At 43.5% G+C, this 13,392-nt stretch overlaps 1 protein-coding gene across 1 annotated transcript in view; it reads right to left on the reverse strand.

Moving 5' to 3' along the window:
- Window positions 1-13,392, reverse strand: part of atrnl1a (attractin-like 1a) — a 246,474-nt gene that overhangs the window by 187,836 nt on the left and 45,246 nt on the right. Inside the window, exons 8-10 of the mRNA XM_041947414.1 lie at window positions 11,475-11,721; window positions 6,137-6,320; window positions 2,235-2,389 (exon numbers count right to left, since the gene is read on the reverse strand). Of these exons, the coding sequence (XP_041803348.1) occupies window positions 2,235-2,389; window positions 6,137-6,320; window positions 11,475-11,721 (586 nt within the window). The remainder of the gene's footprint in view (window positions 1-2,234; window positions 2,390-6,136; window positions 6,321-11,474; window positions 11,722-13,392) is intronic.

Here is a 13,392-nt window from a genome sequence, read left to right on the forward strand (position 1 = left end):
GTCTATCTGCTTATTCTGAATCTGATGCAGCAACACATTTCAAACAAGTTCAGACAGGAGCAACTAACTCAGCAACACTTCAGATAACGCAGTTTGATTGCGAATGATTGATTCTGTTTGTATTTTCGTTTTACACAGCATCCCAACTTTTTTGGAAGATAACTTAAGCTACTTAAAAAAGCAGCTCAATTGTAACATTACAATCTGCCTCTCTTATCTAAATTTTTGCAAAACTGGCTGCAAAGTCACTTAATACACTCAGCTGTATAAGTGCTGTTAGATTTGTGTGGAGAAGCATGGTGTCATAAAAACTGCACAACTTCTTTTCTTTCATGGCCCAAAAATGTTTCTAGTGTCAGTCGTTAACAACACAAGAAATGCTAAAAAGCAATTTATTCACTTGAATCACTGTGCAAAGCTTGTGTAATGAATGTAGTGAATGTAACTCCCATCAAGCTACTGCAAAAGTTACACTTCTAATTTAATTACAAGTAGTTCATTACTCTCCAACATGAATTGAATTGTGACAGAAAAGATCAAATTCGAGGACAAACTGGAAAACGTTGATGGGAGAAATACAAATAGAGTTTGCTCTGTCATCAAGCCCTCCTGACGCACACCCTTGAGCAAGGCATTCCAGCCGCAGAGGCACCAGCAGGGATTCTGCAGCTGTAACAACGACTCTGACAGAAACAACTTTGTCTAACCTGGAGGTCTTCATGTCAATCTCGGAGCCGATCCAAAACACGACCCAAGGGACACCTACGTCAGCAAATGTAAGTTTCCAAAGAGGGGACTCAATCGTGGATGACAGTCAGACACAGTCCAAGAAAAAAAAGGAAGATAATGAGACGCGATCCAGAATGTGTTTGACCCAAAAAGCCCATAATAGAGAGAGGAAACTGCATCAGAAAGAGCAGCAATGCATGTCATTTTCTCTGCATTTCACAGTTCGCACTCACCATGTCGCCTCAAAAATCACATTTTTCTCCTGCGATTATTACGACACACCATGTGATCAGAGCTGATAGAGTCCACTTGGATCCAGTCAGGTATTAGACACATTGAAATAGAGACCAGAGACCCGTGGCGGGTAAAACAGAACCCTATCCAGAGCTAAACAGGCTGAAAATAATAATAACCTGCTTGCTGATGACTATAAAACGATCAATTCCAACCAAAAGTCCAAAAACTGAAGATTTTCACCAGACGGAAGCAGCAAATACTCACATTTGAGAACATGTTTGACTTCCTGCTAAATAAATTTATCAATGATTTCTGTGTCAACCAACTAATGCGTTCATTAACCAATCGTTTCAGCGCTACAGGTTGCCCTGCCTAACCATTAGCCACCTCAACAAACAGTTATAGGGTAGATAATGGTGCAACCCCACCACAGCATTACAAGGACAGGGCAGCAGCTTTGTCCGTGGAGCCACCGGCAGGATTATGCTACCTCCTTGTCCTCCCGTAAAGAAATCGGCCATTTTTCGTCTTTAATTTTTTCACACTCCACCATAGATGCACATGCACATACATCCATCTTTCATTTTTTTCCTTCTTCTGTCTTCACTGTGTTAATCTCTCTGCTCCCTGTTGTTTCTCTCCTGTGAAGAGTTGGTGTAATCCCTCTTTTTCTCTCCCAAAGCTCCCTTCATCGCTCCATGTCCCCATCGAGGGGTGGGAAAATCCTGGTGCCATCTGGTCTATGGCACGACTGGGTAGCCTGTAATGGGATCCTTCATCATCCACATCCTCCACCTGCAGTGCAGTCTCTGTATCCTAACACACTCCTGTTATCTCCATCACAGACTCTTCTGTTTTAAGACTACTTGCTGTTGGTTTTTTTGGCTCTGTTAGTGTTAGTTTGTCTCTTCTTTCCGTCTCTTCATACCAGTAAGGGCATCATCAACCATCACCAGAAAATCGGTACGAAAACATTTGTCTGTGTGTGTGTTTTTCGGTAAAATCTTTGTCAGATTGTCATCATGAGTCAAAGATGGGTTAGCTGGATGTGTGCGTATATGATGGGCCCTCAGTTATTATCCTAACCACGCACAGTCTGAAGCCTGGTAAATATGGCAAACATACTGTACTGGAAAATGCAATAATTGAGATTATAGAAACCAAAAGCTAATCGTGTATCCAATATAATGTGGTGCATCATTGAGGGAAATCTTCTTCACAGCTTCAAATCAAAGCTTCTGCGTGTGTTATTTAAGACTTGCTCTCACCGATATCGTACGCCATGAAGTCCGCTGAAAAGCACTTGGCTCCGTTGCTTAGCGACGTGTCATTGTGAGTGTTTCCTCCGAAAACCAGCATCGTGCCACTCAGCAGCGCCGCGGAGTGGAGGTACCGCGCCAAACCACTCTCCCTGAGGATCAACCTACACACACGCACGCACGCACGCACGCACACACACACACACACACACACACACACACACACACACACACACACACACACACACACACACACACACACACACACACACACACACAAAGTTAGAGACTGACACACAGAGAAAAAAGTGCAACTCAGCAAGGTGAGACATGTTAGGAAAGTGTTAATTAGTTAATGTATGTGTGTGTGTGTGTGTGTGTGTGACATGTGTGCCCCTGGTGCCATGTTATTGATGGCGTCTGTCTGAGTGTGTGACCTGGCCTGTGGTGACTGCCCTTCATACCAACTGTTCTTTCATGGGAGCCACACACACACCACACACACACCACACACACCACACACACACCACACACACCACACACACAGTTAAGACGTTGTAGGAGGTCTCAGTGGGCTGTGTGTGGCTTCTGTGAGGTCAAAGGTCACATATTGGAAGCCAACTGTGGCGGCTATCTGTGGCTTCTTCAATTACTGCAGCTACTCTGATTTTCCACCCGAGACTTTGATGTTTGGGGGCTCTGAGAGGAACGTGCTGAGCCCCTGTGACTGATGGACGCACAGGAAACACTGATCCGGATAAGAAAATAATTTGCCAATTTGCTCTCTCTTTACTTTACTCTGCGTCTGACAGGATCAAAACTAAGACGGCTGGATATGGAAACTATTCATGTCTACGTTCATCCTGTGAGCTTAAAGCCACAGAAGCCAAAAACTGCTTCAGTTAATTTGTTTTCAGCTCTCCAAAAAATCATCACTCTGTCGCAACAAGCACGACTTCCAGTGAGGCTTTGGAGGTTCGAGCAGTGTCGTCAGCTGGACTGTGGCAACTGCAGGGGTTTGGAATATTCTTGGTATCAGCAGAGAAGCGGATCGTCCTGCAAGACTTGTCTGAACAGTTTAATTTAGAATCTTTATATATATAATAAATTATATATACATCTTTATAAGTCGCCTGCTTGATCGCAGTCTGGTTTCAACCCAGTCAAACACTTTGTCGCTCTGGTTCGACTGCAGACATCTGAGGTCAGAAGACATGATTCCAACCTTCGTCCACAAGGTTTATATCATGAGGCTCCGCAACATATCATCAGTATAAAATATCATCAGTATAAAATACCATCAGTATAAAATACCATCAGTATAAAATACCATCAGTATAAAGCAGATCAAGCAGAAACTACAACCTCCAAAAACTAAACATTATAACCTTCACAAAGATGGGATTTACTGCAGGGCTGCTGTATTAAACTGCATTCGTGATAAACTGGCAGCTGGCAACTGAGTGTTTACTATTGTACATTTATCAAGAGAGAACATGGAGGAAGAGCTGTGTTTGAATAAACAACAGAGAGGAAGAGGAGGAGAATAAATGATAACATAAACAAATTAACTATGAGCCACACTCTGAGACTTAACTTGGTTTTACTGACGTTGAAGACAACAACAAAGGGAACTGTTCATCATAATAATTGTCGTATTGTCCTGTTCTTGTTTTATTCAGCTTCTCAACATGTTAAAACTTGAGTTTTAAAAGCCTGGCTGAGCCTGGCCGAGCCTGACCGAGCCTGACCGAGCCTGACCGAGCCCTGGCTGAGCCTGACTGAGCCTGACTGAGCCTGACTGAGCCTTGGCTGAGCCTTGGCTGAGCCTTGACTGAGCCTGACTGAGCCTGACTGAGCCTTGACTGAGCCTTGACTGAGCCTGACTGAGCCTGACTGAGCCTGACTGAGCCTGACTGAGCCTGACTGAGCCTTGGCTGAGCCTTGGCTGAGACTTGGCTGAGACTTGGCTGAGACTTGGCTGAGACTGACTCAGCCTCACTGAGCCTCACTGAGCCTCACTAGCCTCACTGAGCCTGGCGGAGCCTGAATGAGCCTGACCGAGCCTGACCGAGCCCTGGCTGAGTCTGACTGAGCCTGACTGAGCCTGACTGAGCCTAACTGGCTGAGCCTGACTGAGCCTGACTGAGCCTTGGCTGAGCCTGACTGAGCCTGACTGAGCCTGACTGAGCCTGACTGAGCCTTGGCTGAGCCTTGGCTGAGCCTTGACTCAGCCTTGGCTGAGCCTTGGCTGAGCCTTGGCTGAGACTTGGCTGAGACTGACTCAGCCTCACTGAGCCTCACTGAGCCTCACTGAGCCTCACTGAGCCTGAATGAGCCTGAATGAGCCTGAATGAGCCTGAATGAGCCTGAATGAGCTGTCACCATGTTTGACACAAACTTTGTTTTCATTTTGTGAAATAAAGTTCAGCGGGTGTGAAGTGGTCCAGTGAGCCATGGCCTACTGTAACGACACTAACATGCTGATGTCAGATACAGGACGCTATCCAGCCCTGGCAGACCTGTCAGCAGCTCCCCGCTCACAGAGAGGAGACAGTACGGAATAGCTGGAATGCCCAGAAAGGTTTCGGTCTGAGAATTTCAAAAGTCCACCAGCTCAAGCGACACCTGACTCCAGCGACAAATTCCATCTGGAAAGTGAGAGCCATGGAGAGACAGCAGGCTGTGTGTGTACGAGTGTGTGCATGTGAGCATGTGTTAGCGTGTGTGAGCGAGTGCACATGTGAGTGTATGCTAGTGTCCTCTTTCACCCATCCATCTGCCAGGGGTCACCTCAGGTCAGACCTGCTGTCACATCCTTCTATTCTCACCCTCCTCTCCTCTTTCTGACGTTTCCTTCTCTGAATCAGTTTACATGCATTTTGAAACCAAAAATCATGTCTGCATATAAGTTTGGGGCATCTGTTTGATTTGCGAAAGGCTCAGGTTAAAGGCCCATTGGCTACAAAACTGAAAAAAAACAATCCCACCATGATTTCTTTGGTTTTGTGCTCACTCGTGTGTGAGAACTGGTTCAAGTTTCCCACGTAATGTGTTAATAACCACCTTTGACCTTAGACCATTAAAATATAGTCAGTTCATCCTTGAGTCCAAGTGAACGTATGTGCAAAACTTGGAAAAATTCCCTCAAGGTGTTCCTGAGATATGGTGTTTAGGTCCGTACATAAACAATCAGCCCAGAGACATGAACACAGGTACAGTCCTGCATTAAAAATGTACTTCAGTATAATAAAACAACTTGGTTATTAAAATGATTTTAGCTTCAAAATGTACTCAAGCGTCAAAGCTCATTGTGAAGAAAGGCTCCTCTAAGAATGTTGCGAAGGATGAAACTTTGGTAAAATTATTTAACTAAAAAATTCTTCCAGGTCGGTTAAAAGATGCTCCTCTACATTTACATAATGTCTAAGAAGCAATTTTTTCTGGTCTCATGATGAATTTATGCTCCAGATAGTGAAGGAGACGAGTAAAAAGACCTAAAAACACTAGTTAATACATCACAGAGCGAATGCACACACACACATAATCACTGTTTCTTCAGATGACCAACACTTCTTTTCATGAATTAACTTCTTATTTTCACAGTATGTATTTCACAGTATAAATTCAATGATTGAATTTAGATTAAAACTGTTTTTTGAAACTGATGCCAGGTAAATATTTCAGTCACAGTTTCACATAATAATTTAAATTAAAAATGCACGATGGGATTGGCTCCAGCTCCCTGCAACCCTGGACCAGATGAGCAGCTCAGAGAATAATGCAGGCAGCTGATGTGCTCACTATGGATGAGGTTGTAATTTTCATTTTGGCAGGTTTCAGTATTGCTGCAACTCAAATCTAAATGTGTTCTGAGAATAGAGATGCATAACATAATTATGTGCTCTCACCATGTCTTCGTATGGACGTGGTATCGGTACATGTGGTCCACAAGGCCGTACTTGTTGTTGCTAAGTGCTTTGTAACCCCCGTGCACGAACACGCAGCCGCTGGCCTCATCGTACACGCTGCTGTGGCCGTAACCCCCCTGGACCACCGCGCCTCCAGCAGACACAACCTGCCACGAGTTGGACCCTGAGACACAGAGAGGACAGAGAGGTCTGATTAATGCAGCACGCTCACGCAGAAAGATCAAAGTTGATCACTTAAGAAGTTTTTGATGCTTTGGCAAGATGTGCTTTTCACATTCGTGCCAACAAAGCAAAGCACTTTTAATTCTGGAGGTGAGATAGAGCGAGGGAGGAGAAAAGAGAGGAGACAGAGAGAGGGAGCCAAACAGTAAGAGAGACCAGAGGAAATTAGAGTTTATTGAATTTAAAAGTGCCCCTTTATTAGAGCAGCATGATGCATACCGATTAACTCAGGTGCATGGAAAATCTTATTAAAAACAGGCAGGGATTACATCAGCAGAGCAGCCCCCAATAAAAGGAAAGACACAACACAACAAACAAAGCCTTGGAAGGAGGAGGAGCTTCAAAAGCCTGAGAAAACGTGCCGTCACCTGGAACGGTAAACCCCCGAGACTGTGAATAGCGATGAGAGCAGAGAGGAAAAAAACTGAGAAACTACGACAAAATGAGCTAGAAAGCATTCAGAGGGAATATCTCCATACAGCCCTCGAAATGTGTCTGTCTTTAAATTCAAATGTAATCTGAATACACCCACCGGCTGCTGATGGCTGTAAAATCACATGTACAACCCCGGGATGCTGTGTAAAATATAATATAAAGAAAAGCAGAATGTGATAATCAACTAATGCTTTCTGACATGTACTCAACTGAAAACAGTAAAAAAGACAATATATTAAATGTTTGCTTATATTTAGTGCTTCACTGATTTCTGTAAATATCTGCTTATTGTGATTTTGATGCAGCAACACGTTTCAAACAAGTTGGAACAGGAGGAACAAAAGTCTGGGAAAGACGTGGAACGCTCCAAAAACACCTGTTTGGATCGTTCCACAGGTAAACAGGTTGATAACAGGTGATAGCATCATGACTGGGTCTGAAAGGGGCATCCTCAGAGTCGTTGGAACGAGGTTCACCACTCTGTGAACACGTGATTGGACAAAGATAAATGATTGCTGTATAGCAGCGCCTTTAAATTGCCCACATCATCAAAACAACGTGCGCATGCCATTGGATGAAATGGTTAAGACTGGGTGTGACCTAAAGAGACAAGCTTGTCCTGACTTAAGGAAAAAGGAATTGTGTTTATTACCAAAACCTTAAAAATGGTCACATGATGGTGGTATAGGCACCAATAAAACGAGCGTTTCTCTCTTGGCTGTTGGCTGACGTTGCCACAAAACTTTACAGGAATCCACTTTTAAGATATTCTGCTAACCCACAGAACAGAGAAAGACCAACATACAGCACCAAAAACACAACTTCCTTGGCAAAAGTATGAGAGAAAGACAAAGACAAAAAAGGATGGATGAAAGAAACTAACTTTTAGTATACAGAAAAACAAGGACGAGAAAGACAGTTTCAGTTGGCATCATGTTGAATCCAAAGCAAAAACCCTGTTCACTGACTGAGCTGTACCATTTTAACCAAACACAGATGTCGTGGTCATGAATCGACTGTTGAGACAGGTCGCTATAGAGAGGAGAGGTCACACTGAGGAAGAAGAACTACGAAGTGAAGACGCGTGTTCATGAACTTCTGAAACAGACGATCACATATACAACTGCAGGTAAATACACTCTAACAGCTGCTCATGAAGTTTCTTCTCTTGGCTGATTTAGTTTATCCCACTTATGTTGGCATAAATAAGAATTAGCTGTACAAATAAGCAACGCAGAAAAGATGTGTTTGAGCTCATTTAGAAGCTGTCTCTAATGTAGTTCAGTTTATCTTTCAGCTGTCCTACTCACTGTGCATCTTATCAGAAATCTCAACAACCAAATGTGACAGATTCTTATCAAAAATACTGAAATGAATTGTTTGTTTGGCTGATATATCATTATCACTTCATTTCATCTCAAACGCAACAATCATGGAACGGTCCGGCTCTAACGCACTGGCCACATATTTCCTTTATTAAAATATCAGGCCAAGAAAAAGTGAATTGATGAGTAAAAGAGGAAAAGCAAGAAGAAGAGAGTCATTGACAGACAGCAGAACACTGGCTCAGAGAGAACGAAGTAAAAAAAGAAAGAACAAGAGAAGCAGCGATAGAAAGAGGGGCAACCATGAAGAGATGACAAGAAAGTAGAAGGTCAACTCTTATCTCATCTCTGGCAGCTAATTGCTGTGAACCTGCCTCTCTGAGTGGTCATTAAATCCTTTTACCTCATATTTTACACTCCGCTTCGACTCCCCTCCGTTCATTTCCAGGCTGCGCTGACTGAGTCGCTGCCTCTGAAGCCTAATGATGCTCAGTGCAGACTTACGCCGTGACATTGTCAGAGAGAGGAGAGGGGGGGAAGCGATAGAGGTGGGTGAAGATGAAAGTGACAGTCAGATGAGGGGAGAGAGGGAAGGAAAGGGAAGGGTGAGGGAAAGGAGCGGGAGATGAGGGGGACCGAGGCGGAGTGATGACAGAGCGGGTCAGGAAGGGAGGCCTGGCAGATGAAAGGAAAAAGACGGAAGGAGTCAAAGAAGAGGATGTGAGAGCGTAGAAGAAGAGAGAAGGAGGGATGGGAAAGAGAAAAACAGAATGGCAGGAAGGTTGGAGAGTGAGGGAAGGCAGTGGATCCATTAATCATTGTCTTCTCCCAGACCAGCCTCGGTGCCACCTCTTAATGACTGCGCTGCGTGTGTGTGTGTGTTTGTGTGTCTGCACATGTTTGCATTGCAGTCAGTCCTGTGTGTGTGTCATGTAAGGTGTGTGCATGTGTGTTTTCCTCTCTACATGGGATCCAGCTCTGAGTTCAGCTGCTGGTGTACAGCGCTGTATAACACTGCCATCTACTGGCTGAGCAGAGAATCAAAGCGAATCAAAGTAAATGGCCACAAGTCTGAGGACGTCCACCTATTACACCCATCTGTGGGTTTGACATGGTAAAATCATATAAATAAAAATAGTGTGGGTTTTTTTGCCAGCCTTATCTTCATATTAACTGTCACTCGTGCATATTTACAGTGAAAGCTGCACATCCTTCTCTGGGTCCACAGTGCAAGACAACACAACACAAAAACCACTTGGACCACCAGTCATTGTTTATATTGTCACCTACAACGCAGATCCCTCCCCAGGTGGCTTAACACCCATTCACACCATGATTCATGCGACCCTAGCGACTCGCATGATGGCCATGTGGGGATAATCAATCTTATATCTACTGGATTCGCCAACAAAACCAACTTCAGGTCTAAATGGCTGCAGCCAAAAGTCACACAGAAATCTGTGATGATGAGATGTTCCATCTTCCTTCTGTTCACACATAAGCTTCGCTTCACTCCACCAGAAAACTGCATCCTCCTCTCAGCAAGGCTGGCTTAGGTACTGTAACCGTGGTCTCTGCTGTGTTTTATACTCCGGAAAGCCTGGCTCAGTGTGAAGAGAATTGTTTGAGGTGTGAATCTGAGATCCACCTCATGTCTGAGATAAGAAGGAAGAAGCTGAGGCCAAAGCTCTGGGAGCTGTGCGAGCTCTGGTTCGCAGGTTTTGAATGTGTTGATTTGATGTAATTCTCCAGTTGTCCAGTCTGAAGTTGAAAACTTTCTGCCACCATGTGTTGCCACACTGATCACCATAACTACCTGAAGAACAAGGACAACCTCCTACATTCAGACATGCCGCCAGCGCCTGTAGGAGAGCGTGTTGCTGTTTATTTTTCTTCATGTCTATTGACACAAACGCTACATTCACATTTATACTCATATTATACACAGTTAAAAAGCGAAATTTCTTATCAATCAATAGATACAAATCACAACAGGAGAAACACCAACAGCAGACAAACAACTACTCACCAACAATCAGTGATCCACAGGTCAATAACACTCTGACAAAAACAGTCTGGAAACATCAACAAAGATCCAAGTATTTAGTCCAAAACACGATAATAATCCTCAGACAGATGTTTTCTCCTTTCAAATTAGCAGGTGATATGCTAGTCTTCTGTGTTTCCACAACAACTTCCGGAAACTTACACAAATTGGCGCCATCTTGACCCCAGTCTCACTTGACCAATCACATCTGGCACATGAAGCACATGAACAAAATCAGCCAATAACAGTTTGAGTCGAACAGAAGGACAGCCTTCTTGTGAAGATTGAGCTAATCGCAATTGATTTAGAAGATGACTGGCGTTTTGAATAGCCAATGGAATTCTGAGCACACAGATCTCCCACTGCAGTGCCTATTTACAGCTCCAGTGCCTCAAAACAACGAATTAAGCGCTATTAGTAGTGAATAGTGATATTAGACACAGTTCGAAGTGATAAATATAGTGAATGGCCTCAATATAGATAAAAAATATTCGTATAATACCTTAAATATGAATATTTGGCCACAGTTTAGATTCATGAATATAAATACAGATATTTATTTTGATTAATATCTAGCAAATTGACTTTTGTTTTTCTTTTTTTATCCCTTTTTTTTTTGGGGGGGGGGGGGGGGGGGGGGTCCTAAATATACCTAAATATATAGTTTTTATTTAACATGGCTATGGTAAGGCATCATGCTTTGGTCCTCTTGTGTTTTCCAGCTAATAAGTCCCAGATATAGTCATCTACAAGCATTTATATGTAAAAAAAAAAAAAAAAAAAATGAAGGCAGAAATAAAACCCTTCTACTTCAGTGTGTTCAAACTTCTATCACTCAATGGCAGTAGCACTGATTCTGACTGAGTGTTACCTTTCAAAAGAGACCAAATCCATGCATGTACACCAAATGGTTCAACAACAGCTCTCAGTTTCATTGGGTATGCCTTGGAGAGGCATTTTAGGCTCATTTTTACTGGACTGGTGAGGGGTTTTTAATGAAGTAACATCCCAACAAAGCAGTTTCCACGACAAAGAATGCCAATTTCTGCTGAGTCCATTCTCAAAGTAATACAAAACATTAAAATACAAAAAAATCTAAATTGTTTTAAAAACTAATAGCTTGTTTTACAAGCCAAACAGACGAGACCTGTGTGAAGACCGAGCAGGGCCTCTGGAAAATGTCAACAGCTTGAAGAGTCCCTGTGTTTGACTTCCATCAATAAAAAGCAATTAAACACTGGCCAAAGAAAACTGAATCGATGACAGCACAGTCAGCAGGTGCACTTACTGATGTTGTACTCCTGGACTTTGTTGATGTAGCTGTAGATTGGCGAGTAGCCAAAGAAGATCAGCATCACCGGCTCGCCGTCCGCCAGCTCCACCACGTGGGTGGTGTGTCCCTCCAGGGCGTAGGGAGGAGGCGGGGCTGGTTTCCGTGGTGACCAGGTGCGTCTGGGAATGTTGAACACCCACATCTCGTCCGTCACGTTGGCTGACTTGGCCTCCAGCTTCCCACCAAACATGTAGATGTCATCCTACGTGAGGGAGAAGACTCGGAGGGTTGAGTGTGTGAAGGAAGGTTTGTCTCCCCCTTCTGGCAGTGAGTGTTATTACACAAACACCAGAAACACCACTGTGGGAATATCAGATTTACAAACACCAGTTTACTGAGCAATACTGAAAGTTTTACTGGGCACTGATAGGCTTCATCAGGATGCTGCAAACTCACGGGATGTAACCGATGTTCATTTATGTGTAAAAGTCCTGCACAGCAGCTTTAAGATAGAAGTGTTGTGCAGACGTGATACACATTTCAGAGGAAGATATGATTGTATAATGTGTTTTGTATGCTGCTTCCAGTGTGCCAAAGCTCCATCGGTGGAGAACCTCCTCAGAGCTGTTGTTCATTTGTATGATAATGGAGAAATTCGCCCGTGAGGCAGAATATATAGTTTGAGGAGGAGTCCTTGTTCAGTGCAAAACAAAACTAAACAAAAAAAAAAAAAAAAACAATCTAAATTACACCTGAAGCTAAGATGAGGCCTCAGCACTCTGACTTCATTTAGTCTCTCCTTAATGCTGCTGTAAATAAATATTGTCTTGTATCCAGATGAAAGCCAGAAACCCTCATTTAAACCCATTATTGATTTTGGGACACTTGGGGGCAGCGCAATAAGCTGTAAACCCAACACTGACACTGATAGCTGACACAGAAAAACTGTTGTTTATTGTTTCGTGTGAAGAGGATTCCCATTAACGTCCGCTGATGTGGCTGCTGCTCTTCCTGGGGTCCATTAAAGGAATAATTTGGGGAAATATACTTATTAACTTTCTTGCCAAGAGTTAGATAAGAAGATCAATACCTCTCACAGCAGCTGCTTGGCTTAGCTTAGCACTAAGACTGGAAACAGCTAGCCTGGATGTGTGCTAACAATGCTAACAAAATACCAGCACTTCTTAAGCTCAAACACATCTAAAATATTGATTATAGCGGCTTTAAGTCTCTAATGTAAACTAACATGCTGTAATATGCACTGATCTCCACACCAGTGCAGCTCGTCGTGTAGGAGTCACGTAAAATATCAGCTGACGGGTGAGAGGTGAAGGGTCAGCAGCTCTGCTCAAGTTTAAGAGGTTTCACGAGAAGGCGACAAACTACAGCGGTGAAGTTTTTACTGTCACCCTCCACAGCGCAGCAGGGGGGGGTCCGGAGTTAAAACCTGTGTCCAGTACGAACTGCGCTGCCTACAAATCTTCCTCAGCCTTCAGCCGGACACGCTGACCTCCTCCAGGTGAAATCTCACCTTCATCACAGCAGAACAGAGGCATCTGTCTTCATTCTCCCTCCCTCCTTCACCATTAAATGACCTCTCCCACACAAAATAAGCATGCGCCCCAGTATTTGGACAGCGACACATCATCTGAAGCGCCGAGCTGTGGAGTAAGTGATCTATCGGGGACACAGGGATGATTCTGATGTTCTCATGTCTTCACTGGTGAATGATGGGCTGGTCTTTGAAAAAAGGTTTTCTTTACAGTCCTATAAAATGACTTCCTGTTACTGCATAAACATGTTTGAAAGAGGTAACGGCTACGTTCCTCATTCACACATTTGTGGATTATAAGTAATTAATAATGAGCAATTATTAATCAGTCTAAAGTGTCAAAAATAATGATGGAGGCTCAACAATATGTGATATCAAACA

This window comes from Chelmon rostratus, chromosome 11 (genome assembly GCF_017976325.1).
Source record: "Chelmon rostratus isolate fCheRos1 chromosome 11, fCheRos1.pri, whole genome shotgun sequence".
NCBI classification, from domain to species: Eukaryota; Metazoa; Chordata; class Actinopteri; order Chaetodontiformes; family Chaetodontidae; genus Chelmon; species Chelmon rostratus.